The sequence below is a fragment of the Pseudonaja textilis genome, chromosome 8, assembly GCF_049901715.1.
Source record: "Pseudonaja textilis isolate UNSWEBS1 chromosome 8, rPseTex1.2, whole genome shotgun sequence".
Lineage (NCBI taxonomy): Eukaryota > Metazoa > Chordata > Lepidosauria > Squamata > Elapidae > Pseudonaja > Pseudonaja textilis.
Window position 1 is genome coordinate 6,275,518 of NC_141997.1, and position 19,767 is coordinate 6,295,284.

General features: G+C 40.0%; 2 protein-coding genes across 3 annotated transcripts in view; one reads left to right on the forward strand and one right to left on the reverse strand.

Moving 5' to 3' along the window:
- Positions 1-425: 425 nt before the first annotated feature.
- SAT1 (spermidine/spermine N1-acetyltransferase 1) lies at positions 426-18,820 on the reverse strand. 2 transcript variants are annotated; one of them, XM_087938206.1, is made up of 6 exons: positions 18,749-18,820; positions 4,669-4,720; positions 4,498-4,581; positions 2,490-2,591; positions 2,358-2,398; positions 426-930 (listed from the first exon to the last, which is right to left on the reverse strand). In XM_087938206.1, the coding sequence occupies exons 1-6, from the start codon at positions 18,803-18,805 to the stop codon at positions 760-762; spliced, it is 507 nt and encodes a 168-aa protein (XP_087794332.1). In that variant the 5' UTR covers positions 18,806-18,820; the 3' UTR covers positions 426-759. The 2 variants fall into 2 exon arrangements, with proteins under 2 accessions (XP_087794332.1, XP_026569984.1); XM_026714199.2 differs by lacking the exon at positions 18,749-18,820 and adding an exon at positions 5,881-6,189.
- Positions 18,107-19,767, forward strand: part of ACOT9 (acyl-CoA thioesterase 9) — a 35,578-nt gene continuing 33,917 nt past the window's right edge. Inside the window, exon 1 of the mRNA XM_026714197.2 lies at positions 18,107-18,405. Within this exon, the coding sequence (XP_026569982.1) occupies positions 18,392-18,405 (14 nt within the window). The 5' untranslated portion in view covers positions 18,107-18,391. The remainder of the gene's footprint in view (positions 18,406-19,767) is intronic.

Here is a 19,767-nt window from a genome sequence, read left to right on the forward strand (position 1 = left end):
GGGAAAAATGTTGTTGTGGATTGCCTATAGTAGTTGAACCAATGAATCATATGCTTATCTGCAATGTGACTAAAATATTTTGGGAACAGAAGGAAATCAGCGGAAAGACTTCTCCTTCCCTAATTTATTTCACTACTTTTCCCCCTTTGTGTACCTTGTGTACTCTAGTGTCAAGCTTGAAAATCCTTAAAAATGATAGCACCCTACTAGCACCCTACTAGTTTACTTTTCCTAGGTTGCCTTATCTTAAATCTGTGTGAAACTTCCCAATGAATTAAATGTCTAGTAATATCTTGAATGCTCTTCAAATTGGTGGATTAAAAGGGATACAAGGTAGTGATAATATGTGAGATATGAGATTCCAAAAAGACAGCAATGTATATAAACAATTGGAGAAGGCCAGTAAATAAAAGTTGACATAAGCATTTGTGATCACTAAGAAAACATTTATTTTCTCATAAATGTAAATAATTGAAAACAAAAAATACCATAGTGTACACTGTACACATTTGAAGGATACTTACAATGAAGTTACAAATAAGACATTTCAGGATCAGAGATGTACTGACAGTAAACTGTTGCTACGTTGGAGTCTCAGAACTCCACAATACAGTAACATCTACACTATTAATATTAGAGCTTTAGGTTTAAGATATATATTAACTATTTCAATATTAAAATGAAAGAAAAGTAATACAGGGCTAGCAAACTGAGAAATTACACGTTTAATTTGTATTTGGGTTATTGGGTTGACAACACTTATTCTTCAGTTGCCATCTTCATCAAATACTCTTTGTCTATTTTGAAGAGTCTCCATCCTTCCTCAGATGATAGATCAGAAGCTCCGCGTCTTTTGTAAAATTTAATGGAAGGTTCATTCCATTCTGCTACTAAGAAGTGCATACTGCTGCAACGGCATTTGACAGCAATCTGAAGAAAGAAATAAAGAACATGAACATAGGAGTAAAAGTAGCGGCATATTTGTGGTCTTAAGACATGGTACCTGTAAATGTATATATCTATATATAAATATATATTAAAATTAGTGCCAAGTTTAAATATTCCTTGTGTGCTTATTTGAATTGCATTAAGAATGCCTCAAAATTACAGATTCCCAGACAGCTACAAAAAATAATTCCAAATGTATTTTTGATTGCTTTGCAACCCAAGATGAGTGTTTTATAGGTTAACCTCAATATTAATTTTTAAAAACTTTCACAACATAGTATAAAGTCACTGAAAAACTGGATGAATACTGCAATACATTTAACATACAGGTGTTCCTCTTTTAATGATCAAACTTAAAGACAGTGCTGAACAAGTGGTAGTTAAGACCGCTCCTTGTACTTACAGCTGGTGCAATGTCCCTACTCACATGATAACGATCAAGACTTGGCACCTAGTTCATAATTACAATGTCACAGCCTTTGTTGGCTTCCTATAAGCAGTGTCAATAGGGAAGCAGGCAAATGGCAATTATGTGACTTTCCTGGTTAACAACAGGCAATGGTTTGCTGAAGAATGACAACTGGGGCCAGAATTTCCATTACTAAGCAGCATAGTCATGTGTTTTATAGCTGCATCACTTAGCAATGGAAATTCTAGTCCCAATAGCCATAGTTAAGTAAGAACTACATATACTATTTCAACAATAGCATTTCAATAATATTGGCTTTATGGGACTAAGAATTCCTTATTGCTTTGACTGTATTTAAAAATAATTTTTTGAACAGGTTTTAGAACTATGATTCAGTGTGTTATCACAAAGAGCTCAAATGTAGATTGAATTAAGATCATGCAAATACTTTTTTTGCTGAGGAAAGAGTATCACACTTCAATGCACAAATATATTTTGAATATAGCATCCTGTCTGTGAAAGAATCCTAATCAAAATGAGCATTTAAAATGTGTAACAGATTTATCATTGTTTTTGAATAACTGAACAAAAAGTAATATATCAAATTAAGTGTACATATGTGGGAAGTAAGCATAGTTTACAAGGTTGGAAAATATGGAGAATTAATTAAATGGTTTGGGGTAAAGTAATTTTAAGTATGTTTTTCTTATTTCGTGCCTTTAATATTTGTTGGCTTACTTTTTCTAATTTCTATGTTTTATATAACTCAGCTTAGAACCAAAAGGGAATTACATGATCAGTAATTCATATATATCTTCTAAAATTATTTCCTGGAAACAAAGATCTTTGAAAATTGTTCTTAGAGACCCACTAGATAGTCATCAATGAGTAAAACAAAGTATGAATGGATCAGATGAAATTTCCATTTGTACTGGAAATAACTTTAATTGATCAGTTGCTTTTCCCCCCATACAATGGAAAGTCATAATCATCTACTTACCTGACTTAGATTCCTCAGAATTTCTGAACCAATGCCCGAGCCTAAAGATGGGAAAATTTTAATTTTATAAATCAGATTTGTATACAGCTTATAACATGATTCTAAAATACTAATGTTTAATATCTAAGATACCTCTGAATTCATTCATCACAAAGAAATCTTCAAGATACAGCAATTTTCCAATCCATGGATCATAAGTAAAATAATACATGGCAAAGCCCACAATACTATAACCTGCAATGAAAGGTATTTTTATTTTACATAGGTAGTACATCATTAAAACAGAAGTGTATTTCAAATTTTACATGCATTTATCAAAATATATATTGTAATCATGCAAAATTACCATATCTTTTGCACTGTAAGATGCACCTGACCATACAATGCACCTAGGTTTAGAGGAGGAAAAAAAAATCAGGCAAAACCTGAGAGGACCACAGATAAGTGTTGTCTCATGTGCCAGCTCTGCCTATTGACTCCTCCATTGCAGAAAAGAGACAGAAGAGATGGGCAATGACAAAGACAGAAGAGGCGGGGTTCAGCACTGTAAAAGGACTTCACCCCTGTGGCTCGGCAACCGACTGGCAACCGATACACAGACATTACCACCTACTTTTTTGGGGGGAAAGTGCATCTTATAGAGTGGAAAATACAGTAATCTGTTATGCTGCAAAAGTAAACATTTGAAATTCAATAAATGCAATAAGTAGTAGCAGAGTACAGATCCCTATCAATTAAAAACTGGTAGAAGAAAATGTCATATTAATAAGATGCAGTTAACTGAACTTGCACATGCCCAGTAACTGTACAGCTGAAACTGTAGTAACTGTACAGCTGAAATGTATGGCCAGTTGTGTCAGTTTGCCATTAAAATTAGAATTTTGTTGTTGTTGTTAAAAATACTCCTTCCATATCCTATTTATACCATGTTGGATCAATACAAACTTCAACAAATTCACAACGGCAGATCAGAATGCTGTGGTAATTGACTGTTCTTACATTTATATATCAGGACTTTTCCCGAATCAAAGTCCTTGGTATTTATCTTCTAAATAAATTCTGAAGTTTTATTTACAATGCAAAGGTGCTTTAAAGGAGGCAACAGCATTTGTTTCATCTGTGACATCTAAACATTATTAAAAGCAGCTGAATTGCAGCTGAATCTTCAGTTGAATTGAAGCAGCCATGTTAATTGCTACCAGTGTTTTTCACTACTACTTTTAAAAAGGAGCAAGTGTTCACTTTTCAATTTTTGGCCTTTTCCAGTTACATCTGCATAAGACATTACTGACTCCAATTTGATTGTATAGTCTAATATGCTTTATAGATTTCTAAAAACAGAAATTACATGTATGATTTCTGATCTACCGAGTGTTTTTATACTTTCTTCTTACTTGAGGTAAATGTTTGGGAATAGTATTTGTCCCTGGAGACCTTACCTCATATATCATGATCATCTACTTTATTGTGTAACGATCTTTTAGTTACCTCCCCGCCCATCCATGTACACGGAAGGGCCATGTACATGGCGAAGCTAGAGACTGTAACCTGAAGATTGGGACAAATTAAAGAAAATGAGATTTAACAGATTTGCATTGCGATAAGTTAGGGTCAAACAATAACCATGAAATGAAGTGGAATTACACTTTTTCTTCTACTGTTATACCTGGATACCTGGTTCTCCATGGTGTTAAGGATAACAAAGCAATTTTTTTTAAAAAGCAAAAACAAAAGACATCAAGTTGGATTCAGAATTTGCTCTTGCCAATAGGAGCATTCCTTGAATGAAATGCTCAGTAGAATCCAGCCAGCAGGGAACAGGAGAGGTGATTCTCTAACCCTCCCCTCTAGATCTCCCTGCACTGTCAGCTATTATGCCATTCTGGATGGTCCTTAGATTCTCCAGAGTAGGTACTTATGCGGATGGGAAGGAAGGAATCATTAAAAATGTCTCCTCCCATTACCTGCCAGCAGAACTGATCAATTAGATTTTTAAAAAAACCCTTCCATTCATGGAAGACAAGATCTGAATCCAATATATATTTTCATGTTTTCAGTATTAACCTGGGAATATATGTATAATTCTATTAAAGATGTTTAAATCTTAATCTTTTTCTAAACATTACAATGTTTGTTTCACCTTCAGGTGTCCAGTGTTCTTTTGGCACTTCTGCAACAAGGCAGTGGTAGAAAGGATGTTCTCCAAAACCATCCTCAAGAAGATCTGCAGAATGAGAACATATGGATGATTTAACTAATTTCCCAATCTCCCATGTAAATTAACTAGATTTATTTTAAAGTATACCATTACCTTTTTCAGTCAGTATTACTTGATCTTTCATATCTTCGTATTTAGCAAGCTCCTGTCCAAAACAAAATATTATGGCTAATTTTCTATTCCATTAGGCATAAAGAGCCACAAGTTCATTTATTTTTATTTGGAAAGTTATGTGTTTTAACCCACTTTCTTATTAATAGTATCACAGAGGTTAGTGATCATAAAGACTCCTCCTCCTAAGAGGAAGGAATTCTTTGCCAATTTATGAGGGCAAAGATGTGTTTCCAAAGGGAGGAAAGGTTGTTTCAGGGTTGACAAAACAATCTCCACCCCCACCCCACCCTAGGACTTTTGCCCCTAAGTGAAATGTTAGATTTAACCTATTTTTTTTAAAAAAACAAGAAAATTAAACAAGTAGTGTAGCATAGCATAGCACTTTAGGACAAAGGTAAAAGTTCAGTTGGAGAAGTTTAAATATTTGGCAGTAAAATATTGTCTGCTGTTACTTTATTGCAGTAAAAACATCAGTTTGAGCTTATTTTAAACAAATACATCTCATAATTGCTTAAGTTTTGTTATATTCTACATAATAAAGGTAATATAACAATAAAAAGGTAATATGATAAAATATCTAATTTATAGTTTGAACAGGAGAAAAAAGAACAGCAAAAGTTGGAGGGAAATTAAACAATATAAATACAATGCACGTTATCTAGAATTAATCACAACTACTTAATTTTCTAACAGATTAAAGGCCAGCTTTTGTAAAGATGCTTTTGTAGAGTTCGGCACATGAAAACATATCGCACAAACAAAATGCTGATTCTTAAAATGCCAGGAAACCTTTGTTTTCTTAAAGGAGAAATTGTATATAAAGAATAGCAAGAAAAAAGGCAGTCAGGACTCCGTCTGTTATTGTAGTGCGTTTTGCTGTCGACCGTGCGGATGTCTCCCGAGAGTCTCATGCTCTCTGGAAGGCTGTTGAGAAAAGTAGCCGAACCCGTGTGGGGAATCGCACCGCTTTTCAGGTTCCTGGGGTAAACCGTCGCTTTCCCACTCCCTTCCCTCCGATGTCTCCAGAGCCCCATATTTTATATTACGCAAAAATTGTTATTTGTTCCGATAAGAACAAAAGGAGGCGAACCGGACGGCGTTGGGCTTAACTTTATTAAGATTTTCCCCAACAGTCGGAGTTGCGTGCGGCGATCGGGCGAGGCTCCCAGACCGACACGAAGCGAGGTATACCTTTATGAGGCGCAGAATATCAGCGCAGTCCTCGGGCCGCGCGGCTCGGATATGGAAAGCGGCCATTTTCGGCGACGTTTTCCCTTGCGTCCCCCCCCTCTCGCGAGTCCCCGATAGTTGAAGAGCAATAGAAGAAGTTTCTTCATTCGCGTCCCGGGCGCGGCGTTGGCGGCACAGGCGGTCAGGCAGCCAGCATTCCCTCAAGCACCGAGAACAAACGCAAACCCGGTGAACGAGCGCCAGTAACACTGCCTAAATAGCTTCCGCTAGCGCCTTTATTTATAGTCCTCTCGGCCAATCACAAACGCCACTTCACACATCCTTCCCTCCCCCACTTTCATTCTACTGATTACCTCATCTTTCTAGGAAATGACGCACTGAGGCTGCATAAAAAGTTACCCAGGCTTTGGGTTGCGCGGACAGCACCATCTTATGGAGCAGATCATGTTCCGTACAGAGATCTTTTAAGTGTGGGCAGCTAGGATATCCAGATGCTTTGGGGTTTAGTTCTGATCAGTTCCAAGCTGGAAACATCTGGAGGGAAACCAGACTGCTTATCTCTACCATAAATCATTCTACTCTAATCCTCTTTCAAGCAATCCCTTTCAATTCTGTAGCAGATGTTCTTTCAAAAGTTCCCCATATTTAGAACAACTACAAGTAGTTTTTACTTTGCAGCATCAATATGAGGCTATTGTAGAAGAGGTTTGCATATTCGCCCCCACTCCATATGCCACATTAGGATTAGTTATCTGGGTGCTTTTGAGTCATGATCTGAGCACGTCCATGGTCATGTCCATGACTCAGAAATACCTAGATAACAACTGTAATCCTAATCTGCATCACACAGACGGTACTTAACTACAGCCCAGCAACAACAGCCAGCCAAACAGCCCAAAATCAGACCATGACTCAGAAATACCCCAACAAACAAAATTCAGACTAACTTACATCTCATAAAAAGGTATTTAAAGAGCTGTATTCTGACAGATGAGCACAATTCAAAATGCACTAATGAAGTATCCTCGAATGGTGACAAAACATTTGCAACCAAATTGCCAAGCTTGGAGCTCAAATCAACAGCCTACCAACCTGAGCTACTAATATTCAAACACACTGCAGCCACCTTTGGGCGTCCAACGCTCAACGTCACTTGTCATTGGGAGACCTTCACTTGCAGAGAAGCTTCCATACACTAGCAACTATTCTTCCTTTATGAATGCCTACAACAAAACATACTTTCTCAAAGCATTAACTACATTACAGAAAACAGAATGGCAAAACAGAATGGTAAATGCATGATCTGACTGATGATAACAGACACTCACAACTGTTTTAACAAATACATAAAATGCTTCAATGAACAAAAGCTCTTATGCAACAATACCATTGGACCAGTGGTGGGATCCAAATAATTTAACAATCGGTTTTCTGTCCTAATCACTTACATCAACATCACTCACATTGAAGGGTGCCTTGCCTCGCCCTGCCTCTTACTGCACTGGCCCTTTTCCCTCCCAACCACTCCTTGCCTGGCCTGAGAAGTTAAGACTGACACCGCTGGAGACCACCCCGTTGGGGACTGACAGCTAGCCCTAGCTGGGTTCCTAACCACAGCCAGGATGATATGCAGCCAGTCCAGCTTCGTGCCTCTATTCATGCGTTAGGCTAAGCTCAAACAAGTTGGGAAACCAGCCATTTTGGCTTAGAGGGCTGCACTGCCCTGCATTATGGCCACTTTGGGGATCACACGTTAGCAGGCCCACATCCTGTGCACTCTCCCCCCTCCTTTTGTGCAAAAAAAAAAAGGAAAAAAAAGAAAACTGATTTTGTCCTCTGGATCACCGCCAAGCTCTCTTGGGCAGATTTTGGCTGCTTCCAACCATGGAAAAGGAGACGGCCGCCCTGCTCCCTTCTCCACCCTGCTTCTTGCCTCTTCCATCTCCCCAATAAATCAGGGATCGGGGAGAGAGAGAGAGGCCCTCTCCAGTCACCCCTCTTCTGTCTCCAATTTGCCTCCCTGGCTCGTACTTTTTCACACAAGTCTTCCCCACCACACCCTGCTCCAGCTGCTTTCCCTTGTCTAACACCCAGTGATGGAGAAGTTGCTCTGCCATGAGATGGGCAGTGAGGGGGTGCCTGAGCAATGGTCCTGCACCAAAAAACCTTCCCTTCCCGTCCTCCAGTGTAAAGATTGGGGCTTATTATTCCATCGTAGGCTTAGGGGAGCCCTGCTATCAAAGTGGATCCTGGGTGCTGCGCTGCAATGGAGAGGCCTGCATGAGGGAAAGAAGAGCAGGGAAAGAGGAAAAGCGGCCTTCTTCCTTCAAGCTGGCTGCTCCATTTCCCTCCCCCCTCACTATCAAAGCGGATCCTGGGCACCGTGCTGCAATGGAGAGGCTGGCACAAGGGAAAGATGAAAAGCAGGGAAAGAGGAAAAGCACAAAAGTCCCACAAACTTTTGTTTCCCTGTACATAATGGTGAGAAACGCGACGGAGGAACACAACGGAGCTGGAAATCAGGCAGGCAAAGAAATGTTTGGAGGAAGCGAGAGCGTGTGGGGGGTGGGGGGTGGGACAAGCTCCATGGTACTGTGCTGTAATGGGGAAACGGGCAACTGAGTGGCCAACATTAAAGAAGGAAGAGGCTGTTTCTCCTCTTTCTGTGTTCCTCGTCTTTCCCTCATGCTGGCCGCTCTATTTCCCATTTCTCCGTTGTAGCACAGCTCTTCTGCCCACAAAAGCCTCATCTTTGATGGTTGATGCTGAAAGGCAGAGAAACAGCTGCCAGGAAGAAGCCAGTCAGCCCAGGAGTTGGGAATACCCTTCCTCCCCCTCCCCACCTCTCCCCACCTGCCAACCACAAATTGCATTGATAAGGGGGGGGTGGCTAAGTGAAGGGCAGGAAGTGCTGCCATGCCTGGCGAGGGGGAGAAAAGAGATGGCAAGAGGAAACCCATCTCGCTACATGCGCCCCAATGAAAGGCAGTGGCAGCCTGGCTGCTTCCCTTCCCCACCCCCTCTGGTGCTAGAAGCCAAATATCAGCCACATACTCAGTCTCAATCACCCATTCATACCTCTCTCTTTCTGTGTCTCTGGCCTCACCCGGTGCCACAGTCCATCACGCAGGCCAGGAAGGGTGCACCTGTGGTTGGATGGCAGGCGGCAGCAGAGTGTGCTCGGCAAACTGCTTGATGAACTTGTGCAGGCAGATGTAGAGTGCACTCAGGCGGCAGATGCAGACCAAGAGGGCAGCCTCGCTTGGGTGCAGGAATGGCAGCAGTTCTGAGGAGGAGGAAGGGCACCGGGCCCACGGAGGGAGGGCTGCCCCACTGTTGCCTCTATCTGCAGGTTGCCACCCATGAAGGAGCACCAAGATGCCAAAATAGCCTTAGGAGAGGCCGGCCTAGGCAAGGAATGCTGGAGAGGGGAGGGCCGGGGCCAGGCAGTGGTGTGATTAACCAGTTCTCTGAACTACACACAAAGTTAACAACCAGTTTGGCTGAACTGGGCTGAACCGGCTGAATACCACCTCTGCATGACCACAACTTATGCAAAGTTTGAATGCAGCAATCGAGCACAGAACAATAAATAAAAGAGAAAAGAAGCACACTGCCCTGTGAAGTAAGCTATCCAGACTAACAGCTAACAACTCTCACAACAACGAACGAGCCTGGATCAAGAACCTATCCAACTGACAACTCAAAGATGAGGAACAACAAGTCCTGATTAAGGGATTCAACTTCAACCACGAAGATGCATCAAAAACAGAATTTCTAGCAAGCCTAGAAAACACCTTAAAATAGAAAGATCTCAGCAAAGAAGCCTAACAACAAATATGTCAGACCATTGTCCCAATGCTGAGATACAAACAAAATTCCAGCATCTTTATAAAACAGGAACAGCAATGAAGTCCATCAAAACTGATAACAATATTGGGGCAGAGCTGACGTTGTGGTGATACGACTGAGTTTCTCAGAGCTCCTGGGTTGCTGTCAAAATTCTGACAGCTGGTGGTCCATTTTGCCCTAAATCGCCTTGGAGGGGCGATAATCAAGGAGGGGAATACTCTGTCGATCCCAGGGATACTGCAATATCCCTAGTTGATCCAGAGACAATCTCTCCAGCTGATTGGAAAGAAAAGCAGCCATTATGAGCCACTACGAGGCTGGGGCAGCTGCCAATGGAAAGAAGAACTAGAAAGTGTGATCGAACTGAGTGAAAAAGAATTTTTTAAAAATACTTTTAAAAAAGAGCCCCCAGGGAGAAAAGGGTGAAAGAGAAAGCCAAAGATAAAGGTGGAGGTGGGTTAACCCCCCCCGCCCCCGAAAAAAGCTATGAGGAAAGTGGTTTCCAGAACAAATAGAGAAAGGAAGTCATTAATCAAGGATTTGTGAATGGAGAGTAATATTAAAACTGGACCTGACTTGTTGAAATTATTGGATTAAGCTAAGGGAAATAAGAAGAGACATTTGGATTTTCCCTTTTTGTTTCTTGTGACTTTTTAATTTACTGCATCTGAACATAAACTTTGAAGGACCTAAAATAAAAAGGATTATTACAGCAAAGAAAAAAAGAAAGCAGTGCAACAGTGCCATCTAAAGGCAAAAGAGGAAAATAGAAGGCAGAGGGAGAAACAGGGAAAGACTACATGATCTTGATACTATGTGAATAGACAGATAATGACATACAACTTTAATCATAAATAGTGTGACTCTAGGAAACTAAAAGAACAAAAGAGACACAAAAAAATAGAAGATTAAATCCCTTTCTCCTGGACTGTTTTGTCTAACAACTGCAAGTCTGCAGTGTGGAATTTATTGTTGGAGAAAAACTGATGGTTGGAGTTTGAAAGCTGGTGGCCTAATGTGGATTTTACTTTTTACTTATTATAATACTACCATGTTAATTTATGGACATTATTTTATGTTAGCTTTTTGCAATTTTTTTCTTCTTTATTGTTTTAAATTTTTAACTAAATTTTCAAGGGAAATTTTTCCTTTTTCTTGCTCTTTTTCCTGCTTATTTTTTAATTTTTAGTTTTTTAATATTTTATCTTCTTTTTTTGCTATAATGCTGTTATACCATATTTTTATTGTTTTTTTGTATACTCTCTTCTTTTTGGAAAGCACAATAAATATGACTTGGATTAGGGTATAAAAGAACCTGAAGAAAGAAATTTAGGAGAAGTCATAGCAACCTCATTGTGGATTAAAATTTGGTTTGACTTGCTCGGATTATTACAAGACAGACTACAAAGAGATTATAAAGAGACAACAAATAAAATATCTTTTCCTGCAGACTTTTTGGAGGATTTTCCCAGGGTCTCTGTCTGCAGAGATCCTGTGAAAATCTTTTAAAAAGTCTGCAGGGAAATTCCCCACCCCGTTTTCCTACTGATCAATCATGCTTCATTTGGGATCGCAGGATACCAGCTCCAGCTCTGTTCTCAGGGGGAGAGAGACTTTTGGCTTCATGCAAGGAAAGCAGCAGAAGCAGCAGAAGTCTTTCTCTCCCCCAAACTCTGCCAAAAATGAGTCTTTGCCAGCGCAGCCTCGTGGAGTAGGATGTCTTGAAGGGTCCCAAAGACTCATTTCTGGTGGAGTTTGGGAGAGAGAAAGAAACACTTTTGCTGCTTTCCTTGTGTGCAGCCAAAAGCAGAAGAAAGAAGTGGAAAGAAGCAGCCCAGTGGCCAGGAAAGGCGCATGGGGCACATGGGGCAAGTTCCCCCCCCTGCCCTTTCCCCCTCCCCTCACTACCTCATGTTGTTCGCAATGCAAGTGATGCAAGCCTTGTGTTCCCACAGACCATGTGGGTGGTGCAGCCTTGTGTTCCCACACATCCTGGATTAACTGCTTTAGGGGTAAAATTTCTCTGCGGACCACCAAAATTTTCTCATAGACCATCAGTAGCCCATAGCCTATCAGTTGGCGACCACTGTAATATAGCACAAAATGGAAATAATAGACAAAGAATTAGCACAAAAAGTAAAAAGTTCCAAACAAAACTTTTTCGAAAATGCAAATAAACCTGTTAGAAGTGGCATAAACTCTTTTGCCTAGGAGACAAATAAAAGACAATATGAGAATAATCATGAACACTCTGGAATATTATGAAGCACATCCAGAAAAACAGATGGCATTAATATTTCTAGATGCACAGATGGCTTTTGATAACATGAACTGGCAGTTTATGCTGGCACAAATGGAAGAAATGGACTTTGGGGAAAGGTTTATTAAAATGATTAAGATAATATATCACAAACAATATGCAAAGGTGATGGTAAATGGATAATTGATTGGAAAAATTAACATTAAGAACGGAACAAGGCAAGGGTGCTCCTTGTCACCATTACTTTTTGTATTAACTTTAGAAGTGTTAAATAGAAATATTAGGAAAGACAAGGAGATAAAAGGGATGGAAATAAGAAAAGAATACAAATTACAGGCATTTGCAGCTGATTTGGTTTTTATATTAGAAGAACCACTAGGAACAGGAGCTAAATTGATAAATAAGATAGAGGAATATGGAAAAGTGGCAGGATTCAAAATAAACAAAAGGAAAACTAAAATATTGGTAAAAATATGACAGAGAAACAGAAAAGAGAGTTAATGGAGAGATTAGATATTCAGATTACAAAGAAAGTAAAATATCTGGGGATTCAGTTAACGGCCAGATGTGGAACAATTAAGGGAAATAATTATTACAAATTGAAACAACAAATCAAGACAGATTGGAAAAATGGGGGAATATGCAGTTATCATTAACAGAAAGAATAGCAACAATTAAGATGAATATACTACCAAAACTATTGCATCTGTTTCAAACAATTCTGATAAAACTGGAGAAAAAATATTTTTATGACATTAACGGAATAGTATTGAAATATATATGGCAAGGGAAAAAAGCAAGAATTAACTTTAAAATGCTGCAGGATGCAGGAACTAGAGGAGGGTTTGGGTTACCTAATTTGGAATTATATCATCAAGCTACGGTACTAACACAGATGAAGGAATGGATTACTGTAAGAAATACAATGTTATTGGAGGGGCATGATTTGCAGTTGGGCTGGCACACCTTTTTATGGTATTGAAGAAGCAAAATACATGGTTACTTTCAAAGCATTTTATTAGGAATGCTTTATTGTTAACATGGGAAAAAACTAGAGAACATTATTTGAAAATCCCAGTCTGGTTATTGACAACAGAAACACTTAGACACCCAAATGTTTGTAAAATGGGAACTATTGTTACATATAAGGATATACTGAATGAAAGGGGTGAGCTCAAAACAAAACAAGAATTGAATGAACAAAGGGTTGATATGAATTGGTATTCATATATGCAAATACAATCAACATATGAAAAATATGTTAAAGTTGAAGGTATTCATAAGGAATTGACAGAGCTGGATAAAATATTAACAGGAACAGAAGATAAGCTGATCAAAAAATTGTACTGTTACCAGGTGTTAAATTAGACCAAGAGCAAGTAAAGGAAATGATGATAGCATGGACAAAAAATTTCGGGTATACCATACTACTAGATAAATGGCAGAAGCTGTGGGAAAGAAACTGTAAATTAACAATATCGACAGCATACAAAGAATCTGTATAAGATGTTTTATAGATGGCACTTTGCACTAGTAAAACTGGCGAAGATGTTTAAAGATAAATCAGCTAAATGCTGGAAGTGCCACTGGACACCCGGATCATATTACCATGTGTGGTGGACATGTGTAGAAACAAAAAGATGTTGGACAAAAATACACACATAGTTGGAAAAAATGATAAAGCAACATATAGATTTGAAACCTGAAATATTTTTACTAGGGATGTACCTGAATGTTACAGTAAAGATAAAATATACTTGATTATCCATATATTAACAGCAGCCAGGATTGTATTTGCTCAGAATTGGAAAAGCAATAAAATTCCGGCAGAGGAAAAAGTGATTGAGAAAATATTTGAATGTACAGAGATGAATAGACTAATACTGACAATTAAAGAAAAAGAAGAAACTGAATATTACATGGTATGGGGTTTATTTTATCAATGGTTGGAAAATAAAACAAGTTAAAATGGAGTAGATGAATATATAAAGAAAAAAGTTAAGATTGTTTATAAAGATAATAGATATAAGAGATAATGATTTATTAAGGAATGTTGTTGTTATTATTATTGTTGTTGTTGTTGTTGTTGTTGTTGTAAGAAAAGTACTAAACTATAATTGTTAGCACAAGATATATGTACCAGTTGACACACTGTTTAAAGGAAAGATCTATTGCAAATAAAAAACTTTTGGAAAAAAACTTGATAACAATATTGTTGTCTTACCAGATGACAAAAGTCGAATGATAATCTTACTAGACAAGTCTGACCACATATAAAAGGTCAAGCAACTCCTACAGGATACATCGGGTGTCAGCAACCCACGGCTCCAGAGCTGCATGCGACTGTTTCATCCCTCTGCTGTGGCTCCCTGTCAGCTGAACCCACCACTGGCTGGCCCCTTCCCTCACCCACCCCTTCCAGTAACTCCTCGCCTGGTCTGAGAAGGTAAGGGTGATAGCAGGGGATGGAGACTTGCTCCATATTCCAGAGCGGGAATATAGCACCCCTTACCTACTTGCCTCATCTTGTAGGTGCTTCTTCTGGCCCTTATTGGTGCTGCATGCATCTCAGTTGCTTGGGGAGATGTGCAATTTGCTCTCTGCCCCAAGACACTGGCCCGGCCCAGCTGTGGCTGATGCCGCTGCTCTCATCACCTCCATAGCCTGCCTGCTACTCTTGCAGCACCTTGCACAGCACAGTTAAATTTAGCATGCTTCACAATGGGGTAGATGGCGTCCCCTCCTCCTCCTGCAGCCCATTAAGATGCGGAGCATCAGCTGTATCCGGGCTGGGCCAGTGTCTCAGGGTGGAGAGCAAGTTGCGTGTCTCTCCAAGAGACTGGGGCCCATGCAACTTCAACAAGGACTGGGAGAAGCACCTGCGAGATAAGGCAAGTGGCGCTTTGCTCCCATTTTCGAACATGGAGTGTGTCTCCATCCTCTGCCATTGCCCTTACCTTCTTGAGGCCAGGCGAGGAGTGACTCGGAGGGGAGGGCGAGGGGTGGGGCCAGCCAGTAGTGGGTTCATCTGACAGGGAGCCAGAGCTGGGGGGCAAAAAAACCCCAACCCTTGCCTGTTTTTGGAAATGGTTCAAGAGGGAATACACACACGAGAGAGAGAGAGAGAGAGAGAGAGAGAGAGATAAAGAGAGATCAGAGAGACAGACAGAGATGGAGAAAGAGATGAAAGACAGAGATGAGAGATACAGACAGAGAGATGAGAGATAGAGAAAAAGAGATACAGAGGGAGAGGAGAGAGACAAAGAAAGAAAGAAAGAAAGAAAGAAAGAAAGAAAGAAAGAAAGAAAGAAAGAAAGAAAGAAAGAAAGAAAGAAAGAAAGAAAGAAAGACAGGGAGAAAGAGAGACAGAGATGAGACGGAGAGAGGGAGAAAGAAATAGAGAGAGATGAGAGACAGACAGAGACAGAGAGATGAGAGAGAGGGAGAAAGAGACAGAAAGAGACAGAGAGACACAGAGAGAGGGAGACAGAGAGATGAGAGAGAGGGAGACAGATGTGGGGGGAGAGAGATGTTTCCCACAGAAAAGAAAACACAGGGAGCCACAAAACCCGGGTAGGCATGGCTGGGGGGATTATGTGACTTGGGAGTGAGTGACGAGTTGGCCACACCCACTCAGGTGTTTTCTGTGGGAAACAGGTCCAAATGGCTCTTTGAGTGTTTAAGGTTGCAGACCCCTAGGATACATCCATCTATAGGCACCCATCGGCTCACAAGAATTTGGACCACATCTCAATAATAACAGCCAGCCACTCAAACTATCGAATAGAATAGAATAGAATAGAATAGAATAGAATAGAATAGAATAGAATAGAATAGAATAGAATAGAATAGAATACTTTATTGGCCAAGTGTGATTGGACATACAGGAATTTGTCTTGGTGTAAATACCCTCAGTATACATAAAAGAAAAGATACATTTGTCAGGAGTCAAGAATCATAAGGTACGACACCTAATGATAGTCATAGGGTACAATAAGCAATCAATCATACTAGGAAACAGTCAATATAAATTGTAAGTATACAAGTGACAAAGTTACAGTCACACAGTCACAAGTGGGAGGGGATGGGTGATAAGGACTGATGACAAGATTTAGGGGAATTATTTGTTTAGCAGAATGATGGCTTTCGGGAAAAAGCTGTTCTTGTGTCTAGTTGTTCTGGTGTGCAGTGCTCTATAGCGTTGTTTTGAGGAAAGGAATTGAAACAGTTTATGTCCGGGATGTGAGGGGTCTGTAAATATTTTCACAGCCCTCTTTTTGACTCGTGCAGTATACAGGTCCTCAATTGAAGGCAGGTTGGTAGTAACTGTTTTTTCTACAGTCCTAATTACTCTCTGAAGTCTGTGTCTGTCCTGTTGGGTTGCAGAACCAAACCAGACAGTCATAGAGGTGCAGATGACAGACTCAATGATTCCTCTGTAGAACCGAATCAGCAGATCCTTGGCAGTTTGAGCTTTCTGAGTTGGTGCAGAAAGAACATTCTTTCTTGTGCTTTTTTGATGACGTTTTTGATGTTAGGTGTCCATTTTTGGTCTTGTGATATGATAGAACCTAGAAATTTGAAGGTCTCTACTCTTGATACAGTGTTGTCTAGTATTGTAAGAGGTGGTAGTATGGGAGGGTTTCTTCTAAAGTCTACCACCATTTCTACAGTTTTGAGTGTGTTCAGTTCCATATAACCAGTTTTGTTCTGGTTATACCATGAGGCAAGTTGTATAACCTCCTGTCTGTATGCAGATTCATAATTGTCTCGAATGAGACCAATCACTGTTGTGTCATCAGCAAACTTCAGTATTTTAACAAATGGATCATTTGAGATGCAGTCATTGATATATAGGGAGAAGAGAAGTAGAGAAAGCACACAGCTTTGGGTGGGGGGCTGTGCTGATTGTACAGGTATAGGATGCGATTCTGCCTAGCTTCACCAAACAAGGTGAAACCAGACCATGACTCAGAAGCACCCATAAAACAACTCTAATCCTTATCTGCATCACACAGATGGTACTTAACTACAGCCCAGCAACAACAGACAGCCAATCAGTTTTAAATCAGACCATGTCTCAGAAATATCTGAACAAACAACATTCAGACTAATTTGTATGTTATAAAAAGGTATTTAAAGAGCTGTGTTCTGAAAGATCAGCACAGTTCAAAATGCACCGATGATGTCTTCTTGAATGGTGATGAAACATTTGCAACCAATTTTTTATACTTGGAGCTCAAACCAACAGCCTAGATAGAAAACTATCAATCCAGTCAGGGTTACAGCCTTAATTTTAATTAATTTATCTAACTTTAATTTGTGTTATTGACTGTACTGCTTCTGACAGAACTGTCCAGGAGGTTGATACCAATTTTACATAAATTACCATGTAGCTGTGATGGTAGCACCTATTAAATACTTTAATACAACTATTGATTCCCTTGGCAGCAAAAGTCCTTCAGATGTAGATCACTTGTTTGCTGTCACCTGATTTCAAGTGTTGGGCTCACTTGAGGATCAGTTAAAGCCATTGTTGCTGTTAGCTCCTCTCAGTTCCTTTTTGGACTTTCTCATTACTCCTGCTATGACAACTTTCACTCATGGTCCCTATTGATGGAGAACCAATTTTAACCCCTAGCCTCTCTAGTTCTCCCCAAGGCTTTGGTAGAAGTTCTTCTCTTTGGCCACTGCTTGGCCATGTCCCAGCACTTGAAATTCTTCTTGGTTTGCTCACTGCTGGACATAGGGTGAGTGTAGGACTCTCCTTTTGGTGTCCTTTTTGTCAGTGTTGTAGATACCTCTTGATGCATCTTTCTGAGATTTCTCTGATCTTCCAGTAGCTCCCACAAGTTTGGGAATGAAACAAAAAACCTCTCCTGCTCTTCCAATCTCTTTCTTTTCTATCTTTTGTATTAGATTGCTTACATTGTTCTTAAGTCTCATGGAACTGTTTTTTTCTTCCTCCCCCTAACTTACTTCTAGCTTCACTTTACCTACTTGGTGGTTAGAGAGTGAGGGGGGAGATTTTAAGACTAGTGGTGGGCAAAAAGTAAACCGAACCCAGTAATCAGAAACGACAGCTCCTCCGTCCCCCAAAGGTAGTGATTCCTCACTTGATCAACGATTATTAGGCAATTGGCCAATGAAATCAAGAGCTGGAGTTCTAAATTCAAGTAAGAACCGAGCGCGGTTACCTGCTCTTGTCTTAGGAGGGAAGAGCAGGAAGCCTTGCTGAAGAATGGGAAAGTCTGAGCCAATCTAGCCGGCACAGCCAAGTTCCTGTTTCCAGGCGTGGTCGTTGACAGACGCCACCCGTGACTTACACTGCGGCTCCAGCAGAGAGGCCAAAGCAGGGGTTTCGCCAAAACCAGGCCTTTTAGCGATCTTTGGAGCAAAATGCTATCCCGCAGGTAAGTGATTTATAGCAACTTCAGCACTATTCCGCGATTCTGCCATTACAACAAGCTAGGTGAGGCCAGAACAAAAAAAAGAGAGTAACGAGTCGGGAGCAGAACACGCTTCCGTTAGGTTAGTCGAGTGCTATAGGCGATTTAAGGCGGCGATTTTCTTTGTACACTCGGATCACAAAACCAAGCGTTTCCTAACGGCAAAGCCCCCCCCTCCCCCGCCCGTCCGTTCAGTGGGCCTAGAGCCTTTCGATTTGCGCAGTGTGAGAAAAACTCTGGTTGGAGAAAGGCCACCGGAGGAATATTGAACGTTGCTGTTTTGGATCTGCGCTTACTTTTCGCCTACCTTATCGGATTCGCTGTATTCTAGAAAATTAGATTTATTGCAGCTCCTTCCGCACATGAAGATCGTACTATGCAATGTCGTCTCCCCCAATCTTGCTTCCTTCAGTTGTAGGAGGTTTTACAATTTTTGTGAAATCCGATATAATTCTGTAAACCCACTTACAATCCACCGTGGTTAAGACAATACCAAATAGTCACATAAAGTCTTAGTGTATTGTATGAATCAGAGTTTATGCTAAACTGCAGTGCAGTTGGTTTATTTGGGAATAGCACGGTTTGTTTCTTAAGGTTAGTACGTTCTGAGATATTTAGAAACATTTCTCCATATTTGGAGATGAGTTGCAAATTTTCCTTTCGTTGTACATAGGGACATGGTCAAAGAGGTACAAGCCCCTGGGTAACAGAAAGTAGGAACGATGTATTTCAGACAAGATACAGGTCCTTTGTAATTTAATTTCACATCCTAAATTCCAGTGCCCCACTTTGACCACACAGAAATACCTCTGATCAGATCTCAACTCAATATGGAACCAGTTTGCTTTCATTATTCTTCTCTTCTCTTCTCTTCTACCCTACCCTACCCTACCGTCCTGAAACTTCAGAAGAGTCCTATTGTAGACAACAGAGTATATTAATATTTGCTAGCTTGCATCCTTTTTTAACGGTATCGGAGTGACCAGCCTCTGGTGTTGATATAAATGTCAGATGTATTTAGAAAATTAATCATGCCACAATGCTTTTGGTCATTGTTCAACCCCCACTACTGTTATTTTTCTTCTGATTATTGGCTTCTCAGTTAGGATTATACTTTCATTCTGTTTAATTTTTATCTAACTATTAAGATATTTAGAATATATATCAACATAATATAATATCTTATTGACTCATCAGGGATCATAAAAGCATAACTGCCCAATATAATACATTCTAAAAAATGATGATTTTACAAAGTGATTAATGTAGGGACAGGCTTAGAGAAATGTTTAAAAATGCCCAAGCATCTTTGTAAATTTTAATAGT